Source organism: Chenopodium quinoa, unplaced genomic scaffold, assembly GCF_001683475.1.
Source record: "Chenopodium quinoa cultivar QQ74 unplaced genomic scaffold, ASM168347v1, whole genome shotgun sequence".
In the NCBI taxonomy this organism is placed as follows: Eukaryota; Viridiplantae; Streptophyta; class Magnoliopsida; order Caryophyllales; family Amaranthaceae; genus Chenopodium; species Chenopodium quinoa.
The window spans coordinates 1,487,939-1,504,890 of NW_018745068.1; the positions used below are offsets into that span (position 1 = coordinate 1,487,939).

General features: G+C 35.9%; 1 protein-coding gene across 3 annotated transcripts; it reads left to right on the top strand.

The window, feature by feature from the left end:
• Positions 1-2,893: 2,893 nt before the first annotated feature.
• Positions 2,894-16,941, top strand: LOC110709473 (cycloeucalenol cycloisomerase-like). 3 transcript variants are annotated; one of them, XM_021887694.1, is made up of 11 exons: positions 2,894-4,217; positions 4,362-4,394; positions 9,922-13,827; positions 13,954-14,105; positions 14,508-14,591; positions 14,691-14,732; positions 15,132-15,242; positions 15,336-15,527; positions 16,201-16,298; positions 16,454-16,698; positions 16,801-16,941. In XM_021887694.1, the coding sequence occupies exons 3-10, from the start codon at positions 13,821-13,823 to the stop codon at positions 16,644-16,646; spliced, it is 879 nt and encodes a 292-aa protein (XP_021743386.1). In that variant the 5' UTR covers positions 2,894-4,217; positions 4,362-4,394; positions 9,922-13,820; the 3' UTR covers positions 16,647-16,698; positions 16,801-16,941. The 3 variants fall into 3 exon arrangements, with proteins under 3 accessions (XP_021743386.1, XP_021743385.1, XP_021743387.1); XM_021887693.1 differs by having other exon boundaries at positions 2,894-4,394; XM_021887695.1 differs by lacking the exon at positions 9,922-13,827.
• The last annotated feature ends 11 nt before the right edge of the window (positions 16,942-16,952 follow it).

A 16,952-nucleotide genomic window follows, 5' to 3' on the forward strand; every position in this document is an offset into this window, starting at 1 on the left:
AGTCATAAAAACTAAGTCTTTTTTGAAAGGATTTGAAGTACCCAAAGAAAAGGTTTTATGGCTTTTATGTCATTAAATTGGGTTGATTATTAAGGTTTAAAGTGTATTATAGTTGCTGGAAATTTGTGAGAATAGTAGATTAATTGTAGTTATGTATTCTTATTTGTAGGAAGCTTAAAGCTAGGTGATTTCTAACGAGTGTGGCCGAGTTTTGGCATTTTTCAAGGTACGTATGTGCACAAGAATATTTGTGTATGCGTAGTATCATGCTAGGATTTGTAAATTGTGATTTAAGTGATGAATTAGGATAGTAGCATGTTTGGTTGATTATATGCTTGGAATTGATGTTGGTTGAGCATGAATTGTTATGCAAGCATGTGAATATGTTATTTGAGGCATGATAGGAGTTGAATATGTATGAATCATGGAAGTATGTTTTATTTTCAAGAATCAAGGAAGCATGTATTTAATAAGCGAGGTTTATATATGAATTAAAGAGCTAAAGTTAGAATTATTAAGCATGATTCATGAATTTATATCTTACCCATTTATTATTGGTGTTGAGTCAAGAAGTTAGTTTATTTATTTACTCACTCATGTAAGTTGAGTTTGAGTCAAGGAAGCTTAGTAGTGCATTTATGCACCAAGGTAGTAATCGTGCAATTTCGTGCACAAAACTAGGCAAGGAACCTTAATTAAAATAAATAGTATGTGCTCACTAATTAATTCAAGAATGAATTGGAAGTATGTGTTGAATGTTGCTATGTTTATTCTTGATTGATTGGTTTAAGTCATCACATGTTAAATTGGTTAATCACGTAAAGTGTAAGAGGATAGGCACCAAAACTCTTGGAACGTATATACCTTGAGTATGAACATATGGAGGGAGTTATGGGGTTTTATATTTAACCATAGCTTCTACAGGGGTACAAAATGCTGTACTTTCTTTTATTATTAATGCGCTGGAATTCCGTCACAAGGTGACATAGTAGGTGTCAATTGGGGTAGCTCCCTGATTGGAAGGTCAATATTTAAATCGGCTATTTTTCAAGGAAGAAAACTCGTTCGATGCGTAATCCGAAAAATTATTATTAATAATTAATATTGCTAGTTATGAGTCAAAGTTAAGTTGACTTGTGATTGTATGGCGAGCATATTTTAATTATTATTTTTATTTTAATGCTAGGATTAGTGTGGTGCATATGTACTCAGCTTTGCTAATTCGTACTGTTGTCTTTGTGTTTGGCTTTCCTTTGGATTGGCCCTACAATGACCCATTTATATGGTGAGTAAAGGGTTGAATAAAGAGGAAGTAACAGGTACTTGAAGCATGAAAAGCATGATGGGATTGAGTGCAGAGAGTTACTTGGTATGTTTCTTAGTTTTGATATTTTTGAATTATTGGTTATTGTTTATGGACTAACATTATTGTGTTTATTTTTAATTGGTTTTTAAGAAGGGTCATGTTTGAATTGGTTCCAACTTGTGAATGTTTTATTTACTTTTGTTTTGAGGCCGTGAACTCAAATTTCATTTTAAAAGTTGGTTTTGTTTTTAGACTTCCGTTGTGTGACTTTGAAAATTAGCCTTAGCCGTTATCACGGTGGCGGTAATATTTTGGTTATTTCCTAAAAAGAGTTTTATTTAGTGTAAAATGAGTATTTTTAGAAGAAGGAAATTTCTAGGGTATTACATTCTCTCTCCTCACAACTATCATATTTTATTTTTCCACCAACCCTACTTCCTTCGTTTTTTTTTTATTAATTATTCACTATTTCTCCTAAAACTCTACGCATGGAGAAATTAAAAAAATATCGAGGGAGTAATAAAATATAGTGTTGGAACATTTATAAATAAATGTGCTTATGAGTTCATTTATGAGGTTGATATTATGCTAGGAGTTGAGGAGGATTAGTATAATGATTATACTTAAATTAGAGGTACGTCAAAGCAAGATGTATAAAAGTAACAATACAAGGCAAACTTGACTAATTTGAGCTTTGCCCTGTCTGACAGGATATGGGTGCCCTGTAGGACGAGCACGAGTAAAGATAGTTGGTTATCTCAATATTCATTAGGTGTTGTGCACGCCCGACCTACCAGGGCGAAGGGAGTTGTCAGTTTTTACATGTTTTTTCATAAGTTTTATGCGCGTCATGCTCGGTCTGATCGGGCGGAGTTCAAAACTGACGGTTTTTTTACAGTTTTTGAATGGATTGCTTTGTGAACTGACATATCCGTTGGAATGAAACTACTCTACATATAAACTTTATAAATAGGAGTTTATATGACATATATGATGGATGATGGAAGAGATTATTTTTTTAACTTGCTTTTTTTAAGAGAAATTAATCTAGAGTATTTTCTCTTGATTGGTTTTACAAACACTTGTTCACAAACTTCTTGTAGATTGATTTTGATAAACAACCAAAATCAATTGTCTCTTCTTTGTATTCCAATAGTTATATCATGTTAACCCTATTGTTTCGTAGTGGGTCGATAATAAACTATTAGGAAAGCGACTATGGTACGTGCCTAGAATAAATATTCGATCCCTCTTGTTTTATCCTCCAAATTGGTCAAACATATAGAACGGCCCGCGATTTAATAGCTTTGCGGTTTAGAGGACCAATATTTAATATTTTTGACTATATATGATATATGATGACCTATGCATCCTCGATTACCTGCAATTTCAAATGGAATAATTGTTATACGTTAGCGGTAACAACATTTTTATTTTATTATTTTTAAAAGATAAACTTATTAATATTAATACGCTGGACAATTATGCAATTGGGATAAGATAAAAATTACAGATAAGATTTACTCCCTATAAAAGGGAGATTTTTCTTATCCACAATCACCACTTACTTCTTATCTACTCCAAAAATACATTCCTTTCCCTTTCCTCTTCGGCTTCCATAGCTTTCGGCAACCAAAAGCATCTCGCTCCCTCTCCATTTGAGGAGCTTTTCGAGTGCTAAATTTATATTTTGCTTTGATTATGGTGTTAGTGGTGCTACTAATGGTGTTAATGATTTTCATAATCATGAAAAAATGACGATTTGAAGTTCTCGGCATGGAGTGTACAAGGTCCGAATTTGTACTTCAAACTAATACCGTGTTTTATTCGTAAATTAGAAGTACAAATTGTAAGAATTTTGTGTATTCCAAAATTATAAATAAATCATTAGTATTCGTCTCTTAGGCGTAAATATTGCGGTTGTTGTTAGTATAATTAACTTTACTGTTATAATAAAAAAAAATTATACAAAATTGATTGGTTAAATAAAAGAAATCAGAAATAACATGGAAAATAAGGATTATAATTTGGTGTGTACAGCAGGAAGAAATTGAATTCAATAACCGCTTCCCATTTGGGGTAGCCCAATTGTTTTTTTCTACTAGTGATATTAAGAGAGCATATGAGCTGGGTATTAATGAAGATAAATGCAAGAGGAAAAGAGAAGAAGTACATATGAGGTGGGATGCATCACCAGAAGGCTGGGTTTGTTTGAACATAAATGGTGCATCAAAGGGGAACCCCGGCCTAGCTGGGGTAGGGGGTGTTGTGCAAAGTCATACTAGAGAGGTTCATGAGGTCTTTGCGCTTCAGGGTGTCAACTATACGTGCACTCGAGCTGAGCTTTTAGCAGTGTTGAGGGGATTAGTCACTACTTGAAATGGGTGACACAAAGTGCAATTGAGAGTTGATTATGAGATTGTTGTTCAAATGTTAGTGGATCGTACACCCACTAAGCTTCCGTTTATTCACATCATCCGAAAGTGCAAATCTTTAATCGTGAGACACGGTGGAGAAGTTACGATTGGACAATGCTACAAGGAAGTCAATGGAGTAGCCGACTGGTTGGCGAATTATGGGGTGACCATAGAGCAGAAACTGTTCATCTTTGAAGCGTTCACGGAAGATTTTCGAACCGTTTTATTGGAGGATCTGAGAGGTGTGGCGATTTCGAGAAGGGTATCGGCTAATGAGTAGTTTGTTTTGTTTTAGTTGTTTTATTTTTGTTGCTTATAGCTTTCTAGCTTGCTAGATTTTCATTGTCTTTTGGGGCTTGTCCCTTGCGTTCACCCAACAAAAAAAAAACAAAAAAAAACAAAAAACAAAAAAAAGTTACTCGTACATGATTAACGTGGGAGGGACTGAGGGAGTAGTGGAGCACTAGACTCGTAGCAACCTTCACCATTGACGAGTAGTAATCCACCACTTTCGAAATTTGAACAATATCTCAATTTCTCTTTTCCTCAATTCTATCTATTTGATCTTTAGTTGCTAGCTACATCTTTGTGTTTTGTCTTTAAACCCCTAATTAAACAATATCAAAATTCAATTGCAGAAGACAACTCTACTCAAACTCCAGATTCACGAGGTGGGTTTCACTTAATTTTTTCTTCTTCTTTGCTTATGCTTGTGATTTTGATTTTTACTGCGTTATTTCTGAACTGGGTTATTAGTTATTACTGTGTGTCCAGGGTTTAACGTGATTTACGGTAAATTTGATATCTTTGAACTGTTAATTAAATTTCAAACAAGCATAAATTCATGGCAGACGACAAGGGTAAGGTTTTGAATTTTGATTATTATTCTAAATTATTATTATTTTTGTTATTATAAAGTGTTATTGTTAATAATCATCAAAATTAGAATGTAATGCTTAATATTTCATTTCTTAGTTAAGATGAAGGATTTGTTCGAGTATAATAGCTTACTAGATTATGGCAAAAGTATTTTAAAGCATGATATTTTGTGATTTTAAGACATAGAATTTTATCCTAAAAACAGCTCACTATATTTGTGAAAGTGATCTAAAGCTTGTATCTTTTAAGTGTTGAGAACTGGGTAGATTTTGCCATCATATGTCACATAGTCACTTTATACAAGCTTGAAATCTGATGAATGTCTTGGAATGATATTGTATTACCTCTTTTGAGTACGAGTAAAACGATTACGATTATAATAATATAATGTATTACCTGTTTTACTTTAAGAAAAATAACATGTCAAGCTATGTGATATGTCTGTGTTTTTGTCTTTGTGTTTTCTGATTCTTTTCCTATTTATGGAACTCAGCGTCGTATCATGCATGCCTATTGTTTCACTCTGTTACCTGAAATGCACGATATCCTGCTTCATCCTTCATCAAGGTGAATTAAGAGTGTTATTTGGTCGGAAATACACATAAGTGAGAAAGTATAAAATAATGTGGTGGATCTCATAAGGTATTTTGTTGGTGAAAAGTTATGTCGTTTATGAGTTCATTATGTAATTGACTATTGTTTTCTCTGTGACTTTACGGAAGAATCTGAAAAGTTCCAGAAATAGGAAGGTCATGGATCTATTGATACAAAAGCTGTATGGAAGATAGCTTGAAAACCTGATGCTACAAGGCTATGTTCTGAAAAACCATATTCCTTGTTAAGGTTTACCTAAATGTCGATATAAGAACCAGCGTCTGCTGCTCAACAATTCATTTGTCTTTAACCTTGATCTTTTTCCAAGCTACAAATGCCTCAACTTTCCTAGATGTGTCCTGCCAAGCCCAGTTAAAGATAGACTTAAATGCCACAAGGAGAGCCCCTGGAAAGTTTTCTTAGTTGGGACTTTTATTTTCCCAACTGACATGACTGTATTTCTGTTCATCAAAATCTTCTTTTTTCTCTGGTAAAGTTTATTATCATTCAGTGCTGCTATTCTTATCTGAACCACAACATCTCTTTTCCATCCCGATGACATCATTGGGCGCTTCTCTTAGACTAAAGTCCTTTCTAATTTGAACTAATTGTTAATATGCAGTGGACTGAGCCAAGAACAAAAAAGGTTGTTACTACATACTCTTGGATATATTGTTTTGCCTCTTGACTAGTTCGTTGTAGCTTATTTGGAAATTTTCAAGGGTATTTATCGTCCAAATAATAGCCAATGCTAGTTGGGGAGATGTGAAATTGAGCAATGGAACTTGTGAGATTTCTAGTTGGTGACATTCTGTAGTCATTTTTGTCGCTTATTTTAATAGACTTGAATTCTAGAAGCTGTGCTTGTAGGGATCGGAAGGGGGTCACTACGACACCCACTATGTCACACACAAGACAATCAACCCAAATTCAATCCAATTAAACCAAACTCTCACACAACTTTCTAGCACAACCAAATCAGCAATAGAGCAGTAGCAAAACAACAATAATACCAACAGTACTACGAAGAAACGATAACAATCAACGCACAAGAATTATACATGGAAAACCCCTTCGATGTGAAGGATTAAACCACGAGATCGTTTAAGGAGTTCACCCTAACTTCTCTTATTGATAAATTGAGGGTAAAATAAACCCAAATCAGTCTACACAAGGTTTGCAACCCACCAACAACATCAAACAATAAGAGATTGAAATTAGAGAGTGAAAAGAGTATAATTCACCCAAAAGACAGCAGTTCTATCCGGAGACTTTTCTAACCAAACTAGAGCTCAAACCGACGATCCAACCGTCCAGTATGAAGCTCTTGATGGGAATAAACTGTTAAAATTTGAGCACGATCCAACGGTGAAATCTCCGGCAATGACCAGTTTTGTAAAGGCTGTCAGAAAAATCCGAAGTTAGTTGGGAGCTCTTGTAAAGAACCCTAACTCTCTCTCTATTATTGTGTGTGTATGCTCAGCTAATTGCCCCCTTGCTCTCTTGCTAACTTGTTTTACACCACATTATATTACTCTAAAAGAAGCTACAAAAATAAGCCTCAAAGAAGACTTACAAAACTTAGTAAATTGACTTGAAATGGACCAAATTATTGAACCCAAAGTAATACTCATTTTACTACCACTTGGCTGGACCCATAACAATCTCCTTCTCCAGCGAACACGGGGAAGACGATCATGCTTCATTGATCACTTCAAGCTCAATCCCACAAGCTTACCACAAACATCATCAAGCTTCTGGGAACCATCTTCATCACTTTGCTCGTTTCCACAGCTGCGTACTCTGCCTTAGTTGTTGACAATGCTACACATTTTTGTAGCTTGGATTGCCATAAGATGGCTCCCCCCGAAAATGTAAACACATAACCTAAGGTAGACGGCATCTGTATAGCCTTAAAGTTAAGGTTTGCCACTTCCATAACACACTCAATTTGGAAGTGACCTGCAAGTATATGAAGATCCACTTCACTGCTTCCCAATGAGCCTTACCCGGATTGAATAAGTATCTCACTAAACCGACCGAATGTGTAATATCTGGCCTAGTACACACCATAGCATACATCAAAGAACCAACAACAGAAGAGTAAGGAATGGATGACATACTTTCTTTCTCCTTTCTATTGTAGGACAAGCCTTCTTGCGTAGCTTGAAATATGTTAATAGTGGTGTACTAACACATGCTTCATATTGAACCTTGCAGGCACTCGTGTTTAATATACTTTTCTTGTGAAAGCCATAGCTTTCCAGCTTTCCTGTCGCGAGCAATCTCCATGCCTAAGATTTGCTTTGCAGGATCCAAGTCTTTCATGTCAAATAACTTGGCCAAGTCTTTCTTCATACTCTATAAATCTTTCCTGTATCTTGTCCAACTATCAGCATATCATCTACATATAAAAGAAGGATGATGAAGTTACCTCCGAGGAACTTTCTAAAATACACACAAGGATCTGCCAAAGTTCGTTTACAACCATTGCTTGTCATAAACGAATCAATTTTTTTGTACTATTGCCTTGGTGCCTGTTTAAGCCCATAAAGACTCTTCTTCAATTTGGAAACAAACATTTCTTTCTCTTTCTCTTCAAATACTTAGTTGAAGGCTTGCACTCGACCTTCTAACCTGCATATCCTCAACTTGAGGGGTAGGATGCTCCCCCTGTTCATGAACCTTTTTATCATGTACTTCTTCCTCATCTGATGAAGATTCATCAAGATCAACACCATCATCATCATGAAGTGGTACATCACCATTAGGTTGTACCTCACCAATATCATCATGAATATCCTGAACATTCTCATATGTTGGCTGATATACAAGATGTGTAGGAAAAGAAACATCATCAGTAGTATTAAAAGATAATTCTGAAGTAGAAGTATACCTTGTACTTAGAAGATCTGCACCCTTCTCATGCTCAAAGAATACTACATACATCTCTACTTCTCATAACCTTCTTCTTTTCAGGATCATATAGTCCGAAACCATTCTGTTCATCAACATAGCCAACAAAACACATGGGTTAGTCTTGGAATCAAGCTTTGATCTCTAATCTTTCGGCTCATGCATGAATGCCTTGCATCCAAAGACTCTCTAAGTGTGAATATGAAGGATCACACCCCTTCCATGCTCTATCATGATTGTCAAGACCAAGAGGTATTGATGGAGAACGGTTGATCAAATACACTGAAATGCTTCAGAATGTCTTAGGAAGATCAAACATTCTAAGCATACATCTCACTTTCTCCACAATGGTTCTGTTCATCCTTTCTGCAACTCCATTGTGTTGTGGTGTACCGGGCTCTGTCTTCTCATGTCTTATGCCATGATGTGAGCAATAATACTTGAACTCTTTCGAAATATACTCACCACCATTGTCAGTTCGAAGATGCTTCAGCTTTTTTTTCTGTCTCCCTCTTGTACCTGTTATGGGTCTAGCCAAGTGGTAGTAAAATGAGTATTACTTTGGGTCCAATAATTTGGTCCCTTTTAAGTCATTTTACTAAGTTTTGTAAGTCTTCTTTGAGGCTTATTTTTGTAGCTTCTTTTAGAAGCTTTTGGAGTAATATTATGTGGTGTGTGTATACACATACACAAAAATAGAGAGAGAGTTAGGGTTCTTTACAAGAGCTCCTAACTTCGGATTTTTCTGGTAGCCTTTACAAAACTGGTCGTTGCTGGAGATTTCACCGTTAGATCGTGCTAAAATTTTGAGGTTATTTTTGACATCAAGGGCTTCATTTTGGACGATTGGATCGTCGGTTTGAGCTTTGGTTTGGTCAGAAAAGTCTGCTGTCTTTTGGGTGAATTCTACTTTGTTCACTCTCTAATTTCAATCTCTTATTGTTAGTTGTTGTTGGTGGGTTGTAAACCTTGTGTAGACTGATTTGGGTTTATTTTACCTTTAATTTATCAATAATGGAAGCTAGGGTGGACTCCTTAAATGGTTTTGTGGTTTTTATCCTTCACATTGAAGAGGTTTTCCACGTATAATTCTTGTGTGTTGATTGTTATCGTTTCTTTCTAGTATTGTTGGTATTATTGTTGTTTTGCTACTGCTGTATTGCTGATTTGGTTGTGCTAGAAGGTTGTGTGAGATTTTTGGCTTGATTGGATTGAATATAGGTTGATTATCATGTGTGTGACATAGTGGGTGTTGTAGTGAACCCCTTCCGGTCCCTACAACTTGGTATCAGAGCCAAATTTTAATTTGTCACAGTATGGAGCCAAGTAGTTGTAGTTAGATGGTTAAATTGACATTAACTAATTATTCAATTTGGAGACCTATAATGGAAGATTTGTTGTATTGTAAAGACTTACATGAATCGATAAAAACAACCATAAAGACAAATGGTAGCGTTGTTAAACCAACAAAACCAGATAAAATGGATGATAAAGATTGGGCTAAGTTGAAAAGAAAGACTATAGGGACTATTAGACAATGGATTGATATTAGCATATTCAACCATTGGTCACAGGTTTCTGACCCATATGATTGGTGGAAGAAACTAGAAGGTCTTTATGAAAGGAAGACCGCACATAACAAAGTTTCATTGATTAAGAAACTTGTTAATTTGAAATGAAAGGGTGAAAAGTCAGTTTTTGAGCATCTTAATGACGTTAAGGATATTATGACTACTGTGAAGATTTTTTTTATGATGAATTGCAGGCTTTGTTCTTATTGAATTCTTTGCCTTTGGTTATGACTATTAGTAACTCGCTCCGAAGGGTGTGATATCATTGGATGTGATCAAAGAGAGCATGTTCACCGAAGAAATCAGAAGAAAGGAGATGGGAGTTGATAATTCACAAGCTCTTGTTATTGAAAACAGAGGAAGAGGCAAGAGTAGGGTCCCAAAGGCCGTGATAACTCAAGGAGTAGGTCCAAATTCAGTGATGGAAGAAATGTGACTACATGCAACTATTGCAAGAAGCCTGGTCATTTCAAGAAGTATTGTTTCCGTTTGAAAAAGGAACAGAGAAAGAAGAATGATTCACATAAAGAGGGAGATGATAAAAATACTGCACCAACCGCTTCTAAGAGTGATGATAAGGTCACTTTTATTTGTGGCTTGTAGATACAGGGGCTTCATACCATCATGTTCTTAGGAGAGAGTACTTCATGAACTATAAGTCCGGTGACTTTGGTAGTGTGAAGATGGGAAATCAGAGCTCAGCAAGCATTGTTGGGTTAGGTGATATTCGTGTGAAGACAAGTGTTGGGTGCATGCTTACATTGAAGAATGTGCGGCATATTCCTAATCTACGCCTTAACTTGTTGTTTGCTAATGTTCTTGATGTAGAGGGCTTCCAACATACTTTTGGTGATGGCAAGTGGAAGTTGTCTACGGGTTTGATAGGCTAGTTATGTTGCTCTTTGTATAAGACATACTTGAGTGTATGTTCTGGTGAGCGGTTGAAGAAAAGAATTCTCCTAATCTGTGGCGTCGAAGATTGGGACATATGAGTGACAAGGGATTGAGCATTGATTCCTGGTGATAAAACTGTTTCTCTTGACCCTTATGATCATCGTTTGCAGCATAGAGCAGCTTCCTTTTCCAGGAAGTCTACTAGAAAACAAGCCAAGCTGGAGTTCCGATGTTTGTGGTCCCATTGAAGTTGAATCTCTTGGTGGCAATAGATAATTTGTCACTTTCATTGATGATGCTACTCGAAGAACTTGGGTGTATATGTTAAAGACAAAAAGCCAAGTGCTCAAGGTCTTCCAGAAATTTCATGCCATGGTAGTGTTGGGGTTGTTCATCCCAAGTCCCACATGGAAGGAGTAAGGAGTAAGGAGTAAGGAGTTGAAGAGCTCCTTATAAGTGAGTGCACACTCCATTAGTATGAGGCCTTTTGGGAAGGTGCCAAAAAACAAATCCGTGCGGGGAGGGCCAAAGCGGACAATATCATACTAAGGTGGGTGACCCGGTCCCAACAAGTCGTATCGAAGCCGATGGTTCGACGGGATAGACACGGGCGCTATGTGTGTGGGACGTTCCCTCAAATGTGTGACCTTGCGAATGTGGTGCCTTGCGTCGAAAGTCCTCTTGATATTGTGGCTCAGGCGGCGTATCTCGTGATGATAGCGGCGGTGCAAGATAGTTTCGTCGAAGGGGAGGCCATGAGTTATGTGGTCCTTGGTCTGAGGGGAGCTTTGTTGGGGTTGTTCATCCCAAGTCCCACATGAAAGGAGTAAGGAGTAAGGAGTTGAAGAGCTTCTTATAAGTGAGTGCACAATCCATTCGTATGAGGCCTTTTGGAAAGGTGCTCGAAAACAAATTTATGCGGGCTAGGCCCAAAGCGGACAATATCATACTAATGTGGAATGGAGTGTGCGTGCAGCCCGACAAGGTGGGTGACCCGGGCCCAACAATGCTAGCCCACCATTGTGTTGCTGAAGGGGTGAGATGTTACAAAATCAGATTTAGATCCTAGGAAATGCTCGTGAATTACAAGGTGCTCTTTGAGCCCAGTTGACTCCCAAGTTCTTTTATATACTCCAGGTCATTGCTGAGATTGCTGAGTGTGATAATAATCTTCAGTTTGTTAACATATTAATAAAACATATTAATAAAAAAAAAATTGACAAAAAGCCACCTTCTTATTGCTAGGATTTTGTTTTCCAGGGTTGCTGCAGGTTCTTCCATCACTTTCAGAATCCGCCTTTTTTTATTTTTTTTTTTATTTTTGTATACTTCCTCCGTTCTTTTTTTATTGTATCATAGGGGTTTTAGAGGCAAAATTTGGTAGTGGGAAAAAGTAAGAGAGATACGTAAATATACAAAATTGTCCATGTAATGTAAAGATAAAATAAAAAGTATGTGTGAATAAGTAAGGGTATGTTGGGTATTTGCAGTGTGAACATAGATATTTTTTGTCCTAAAATGGAAGTGAAGCAAAATAATTGTGATACTTCCGTAAAAGGCAAGTGATGCGATATTAAAATAACGGGGGAAGTATATTATTTGGTAACAACTAAGGGTGAAATTCCAGTTCATGGATTGAAAGAAGAATACAACTGGAAAGCTAAACATTGCTTGGCATAGGATAGATGTTGTCCTGTTTAGTACCTTACATATGTGAAAATCTTGTCACAATGTTGGTTCTGAAGGAGAAAACAAATGCTGGGGTATCTTAGTGATAATCCTGTAGTTTTCATAGAAATTTAACAAGCTTTAAGGTAAAAATGTAAAATCATAGCATGGAATTAGCACAAATCATAGAAAGGAGAAAACAAATTAAACATATGCTTCACTATATATGGCATTGCACAAATCGCATAGATTTGAGGTAAAATCATGTGGGATATCGGCAAAAGCCCTATATAATTCTTTGTATGGAAGAATCTTGAATTTTGCTAAGGATGTATGATATGATCATCTTCTATTTTATGTTTGACCGAGCTACAATTTTTAAAAGTCATAGCCTCATAGGCCATACTGCCATAGGACGGAATGGTGAGGATCCCAGCACCTTATGTGTCTAAGATCATTTGAGGACATAGTTTTGTTGTTTCTCTCCTTTTTCAGAAATATGCATGCATATATATGATGAAATCAATGCTATGATCATGACTCATAAGTAGAAGTCTTAATAATATTATTTCGAGAAGTAATGTTAAATAGTTTGAAGCTTAGTTTTCATCGTCTATATCTAGATATATTCACAATTTTTGAAGATATTATGTGTAGATGCCAAATTTCTAGTTATGTAACCAGATTGGCATTAAATTAGACATTTTAATAAGCTGGTGAATTCAGTTCAGCCAATTAGGTTGTCAAGTTTTCGTAGCTGGTTGATACACAGTATGCATTTCTAGTGTTGTCCAGGCACAAACATTTTTTGGTTCACATTCCTTAAGCTTGGTGTTAGATGTTTAGGTGTTTGGATTATTATATTCTTTGGTTGTTTTATCTTGAGCTTCATTAAATTGAGAAAATGAAACTTGTTGGCTCCAACTTGAAGAAAAGAAAACAGTTAGCTGTAGCTGCTGATGACTTGGGCCTACCTGCACCAAAGCATGTATGCTGTGAAGCAGCTGACGAATCTGAATGTGGATCATTACGATCTGCGAATATGGATCATTACTATCCAACACCTAGCAAATTGACACCTGTCTTTGAAGCCTTGAACATAATTTAGTATAATTTGCCTTGACATCAACCAAAATTGCAATTAAAGTTAACGAAATTGCTACATGTATAATCAATTAAAATTTCTATATAAATCTAGTATGTAATTGATGAAATTTACGCTAGTAGTCTAAAATATAAAAAGAAATTTTAAAATTACCTTTTTTTCAGGGTCTTTTTTCAAATTCTTTGTTTGCACCTTCAATTTCATATATAATGTTCATACTTATGGAGTTTTGATAACAAATTATTTAGATCTTGAAGCTTTTGAACATTGAAAATGGAGGTTTTGAATGAATTAGAGAGAAGGGAGGTTTAGAGAGAGGAAATGAGAATGAAAAAAATGAAATATGGGGTTTTTTTAATTGGTATATAGATGTTCATTTGACAGCAGGACTATCGAAAGGGACTGAGTCACGAAAGTAAGAACCCAGATTCAAGAACATAATTAGTCTTCCCCACCTTAACTTCTACAACATGGCCGGTATCTAACTGCATTTGCGCATTTCATCTTCCAGATTTCGCTTTCCCCCTTAATCTTGTTATAAAAATTTCAAGAGAAAATCTTGCTGAAAAGTGATAATCATAATTTTCGAAATTCTGTCCGCAGGTAAACAAAATTCAAATTCAAATCGGTCTAAACCGAGCATGTGGTTGGCCCAAAATCCAAGCAAAAGATGGGGGGAGTTGTTTTTCCTGCTCTACACTCCCTTTTGGCTTACTCTTTGCCTTGGGATTGTTGTCCCCTTCAAATTATACGAGGTTTACTTCTAATTTCTTCTTTAATTCATGATTTAGGCCTTAAATTTTATGCGTTGTCTTATATTTTTAGTAGTGTATACAAGGAGCATTTTTGGTTGACTTTGAGTTGAGGTAGCTTTAATTTTTCAAATTTTTCACATTTACATGCCTTAGTTTTCTAGAGATTATTTTATTTTTTTTAATTATAAGGCATTGCAGAGGACAGTAATGTAAACAGGATTGTTCGAAATGTGATTTTGTGATAATGGTGAGTTATTTATAAATTATGGTACATATTGTAAAATGTAAATTAAGTGGTAGTCAAAGTTGATTACAAGATTCTGTGATTATGTTCCCGAGTACTACATAAGTAGTGATAGTTGAATGATTAAATATTATGTAATACAATGTGATTATTGACAGAATTTTAAAGAGCTGGAGTACTTGCTTTTGGCTATGATTTCAGCTGTGCCATCATTTGTCATACCAATGTTTTTTGCTGGAAAGGTAATATTTTGCAACTACACACTTTTTATAAAAGATTACCGGATTCTTATCATGTATGCCTTGGTTTAAGTTGATTGAAATTTGAAATACTGTTTTTAGGCTGATGAAGGTACTCCCTTGAAGGATCGTTATTGGGTGAAGGTTAGTTTTTTAATTTTACTTTATCGAAAGCTTTTGATTTGTTCCTTATCTGATTGGATGTTGTTTACCTAATAAACATGAGCTTCAATAATATCAAACACTAATAATAAGCTGCATCAATGGTTTGGTAGTTATCATCAAAACTAGGAGTAGTACAGTAAAATTTCGCGTATTTTGATTGTTTATGTTTATGAAGAGTTGAAGTTTATGATATAGAAGTTTATGGAGCATTTGGATAATGCATTTCAACTTTGGCATTCTACTATTTATGTCTTAGTTGGCTGCAAATGCTGTACTCTTTAGAGTCTTATTTTTCTAAGCTACGATCATTGTTCTTATTTCTAATCATCCATGGATTGAATGTAACATATTTGATGCTATAATTTCTCCTGTTTGCAGGCAAGTATCTGGATTATATGCTTCAGTTATGTCGGTAATTACTTTTGGACCCACTATTTCTTCAAAGTGTTGGGAGCTTCATATACCTTCCCATCATGGAAGATGAATGATGTGAGCCACACTGTCCTCATAGTGTCACTTTGTTCTCAGTGCTGAAATTGTTTGTCATCAATACTTTGTTGCTAATGTTTTTGCCTGTTGTAGGTACCACACACAACTTTCCTGCTGACTCATGTTTGTTTTCTATTCTACCACGTTGCTTCAAATATGTCACTTCGAAGATTACGGTATGCTCTTGCTGATGTTCCTGAGAAAATTCGGTGGATAATGGAAGGTGCATGGATACTAGCACTGTCATATTTTATTGCATACTTGGAGACTATAGCAATTGCAAATGTATGTTGACTCTTTCAGAACCCTCTATTCTTGTGATACCATCGTAACAATTTCTTCACATTGTTTTGGTTGATCTACTAAATAAGCATGCATGATTCTTGAATGTCTTTTAATTTGACTAGCTTGAAGCTGCTAATCCATCCCTTAAATGTAGACATGTAGTTAGGCTTAAGACTATGACAATTGGACCTCTCTAAACCATGTCCAGCAAAATGAGCTGGTGGTTGTGAACTTCTCTGAAACTAACAATTCCTCATTCCATCAATATCAATACATAGGCTTCTAGAGTATTTTCTTGGAATTCTATTTTTGTACCTGTAAGGTCCAGTATGCGTAATGCTTAAGCTATGTCTAAATTTTTTTATTATTAATTTTTTTTTTTTTGTGTGTGTGTGTGGGGGGGGGGGGGGTGGTAGCTAGAGCACCGTCCTTTTTCTCTTGAATTGTTTTTGTTCGATGGTTTAGTGATTGCTTAATGTGATTTCTATCATCTAGATCTTTAGGATTGCCTTTTGCTCTAATTGTATATGATGTTTTGCCCAATCATAACTATTAATCATCTAATTTTCTCCTATGGCTGCTATGGCTCTTTTGTGCTCTCTGAAATGAGTACATGCTCCTAACGTGTTGAATGTGTGAGTTACTGACTAATGTCTACATCTTTGAATTGCAGTTTCCGTATTATGAATTTGTAGACCGAGATGCAATGTACAAAGTTGGATGTTTGTTTTATGCAATTTACTTCATCGTAAGCTTTCCCATGTTTCTGAGGTGAGTGCATGCAGAGGACTGAAACTTATTGCATTTAGTTATCCAAGACTCTGGATATTTGGCCTTCAGAAGCAAAGTATCTCATTATCTCATTTGCATCTCCTGTACCTCTATGCTAAATATATGTATTTTCTATTGTGAATTTACTACTTTAGAATTGATGAGAAACCTAGCGACAAGTGGGACTTAGCAAGGGTTGCTGTTGATGCTCTGGGTGCTGCGATGCTTGTCACGATTATACTGGATTTATGGCGCATTGTCTTGGGACCAATAGTTCCACTTCCAGAGGAAAAGATGTGTGGAGCAGCTGGGCTACCCTGGTTTGCAGATCATGTGATCTCAGCTTAATTGAGATTATTCTATCATGGAAAACTAGTGCCAAACAAGAAGAACGACAGTAGTAAGACTCTATGAGTAGAACATACTTTTGTACCAAATTAACCAATCTTGTAAACAACTGTTTTTCAACCTATTTTCATTTTTCTTTCAATTCCCTTGCTAGGTTGGAAGCATTAAGGATGCAGAAGATCCCTAAGGCAAAAGCCAAGTGCTCGATCTCTTGCCCAGAGATTGTTTTTCACCTGCAGCTGAAGATGTGTAGGAGTGTTTCATATCAGGCCTTTTAAGACTCTTGATTTTTGTCAGAATTTTCAT

Coding starts and splice junctions, on each gene's coding strand:
- LOC110709473 (XM_021887693.1), top strand. Junction 15,528..16,200: donor AGACTATAGCAATTGCAAAT/GTATGTTGACTC, acceptor TTTGAATTGCAG/TTTCCGTATTATGAATTTGT. Junction 16,299..16,453: donor AGCTTTCCCATGTTTCTGAG/GTGAGTGCATGC, acceptor TTACTACTTTAG/AATTGATGAGAAACCTAGCG.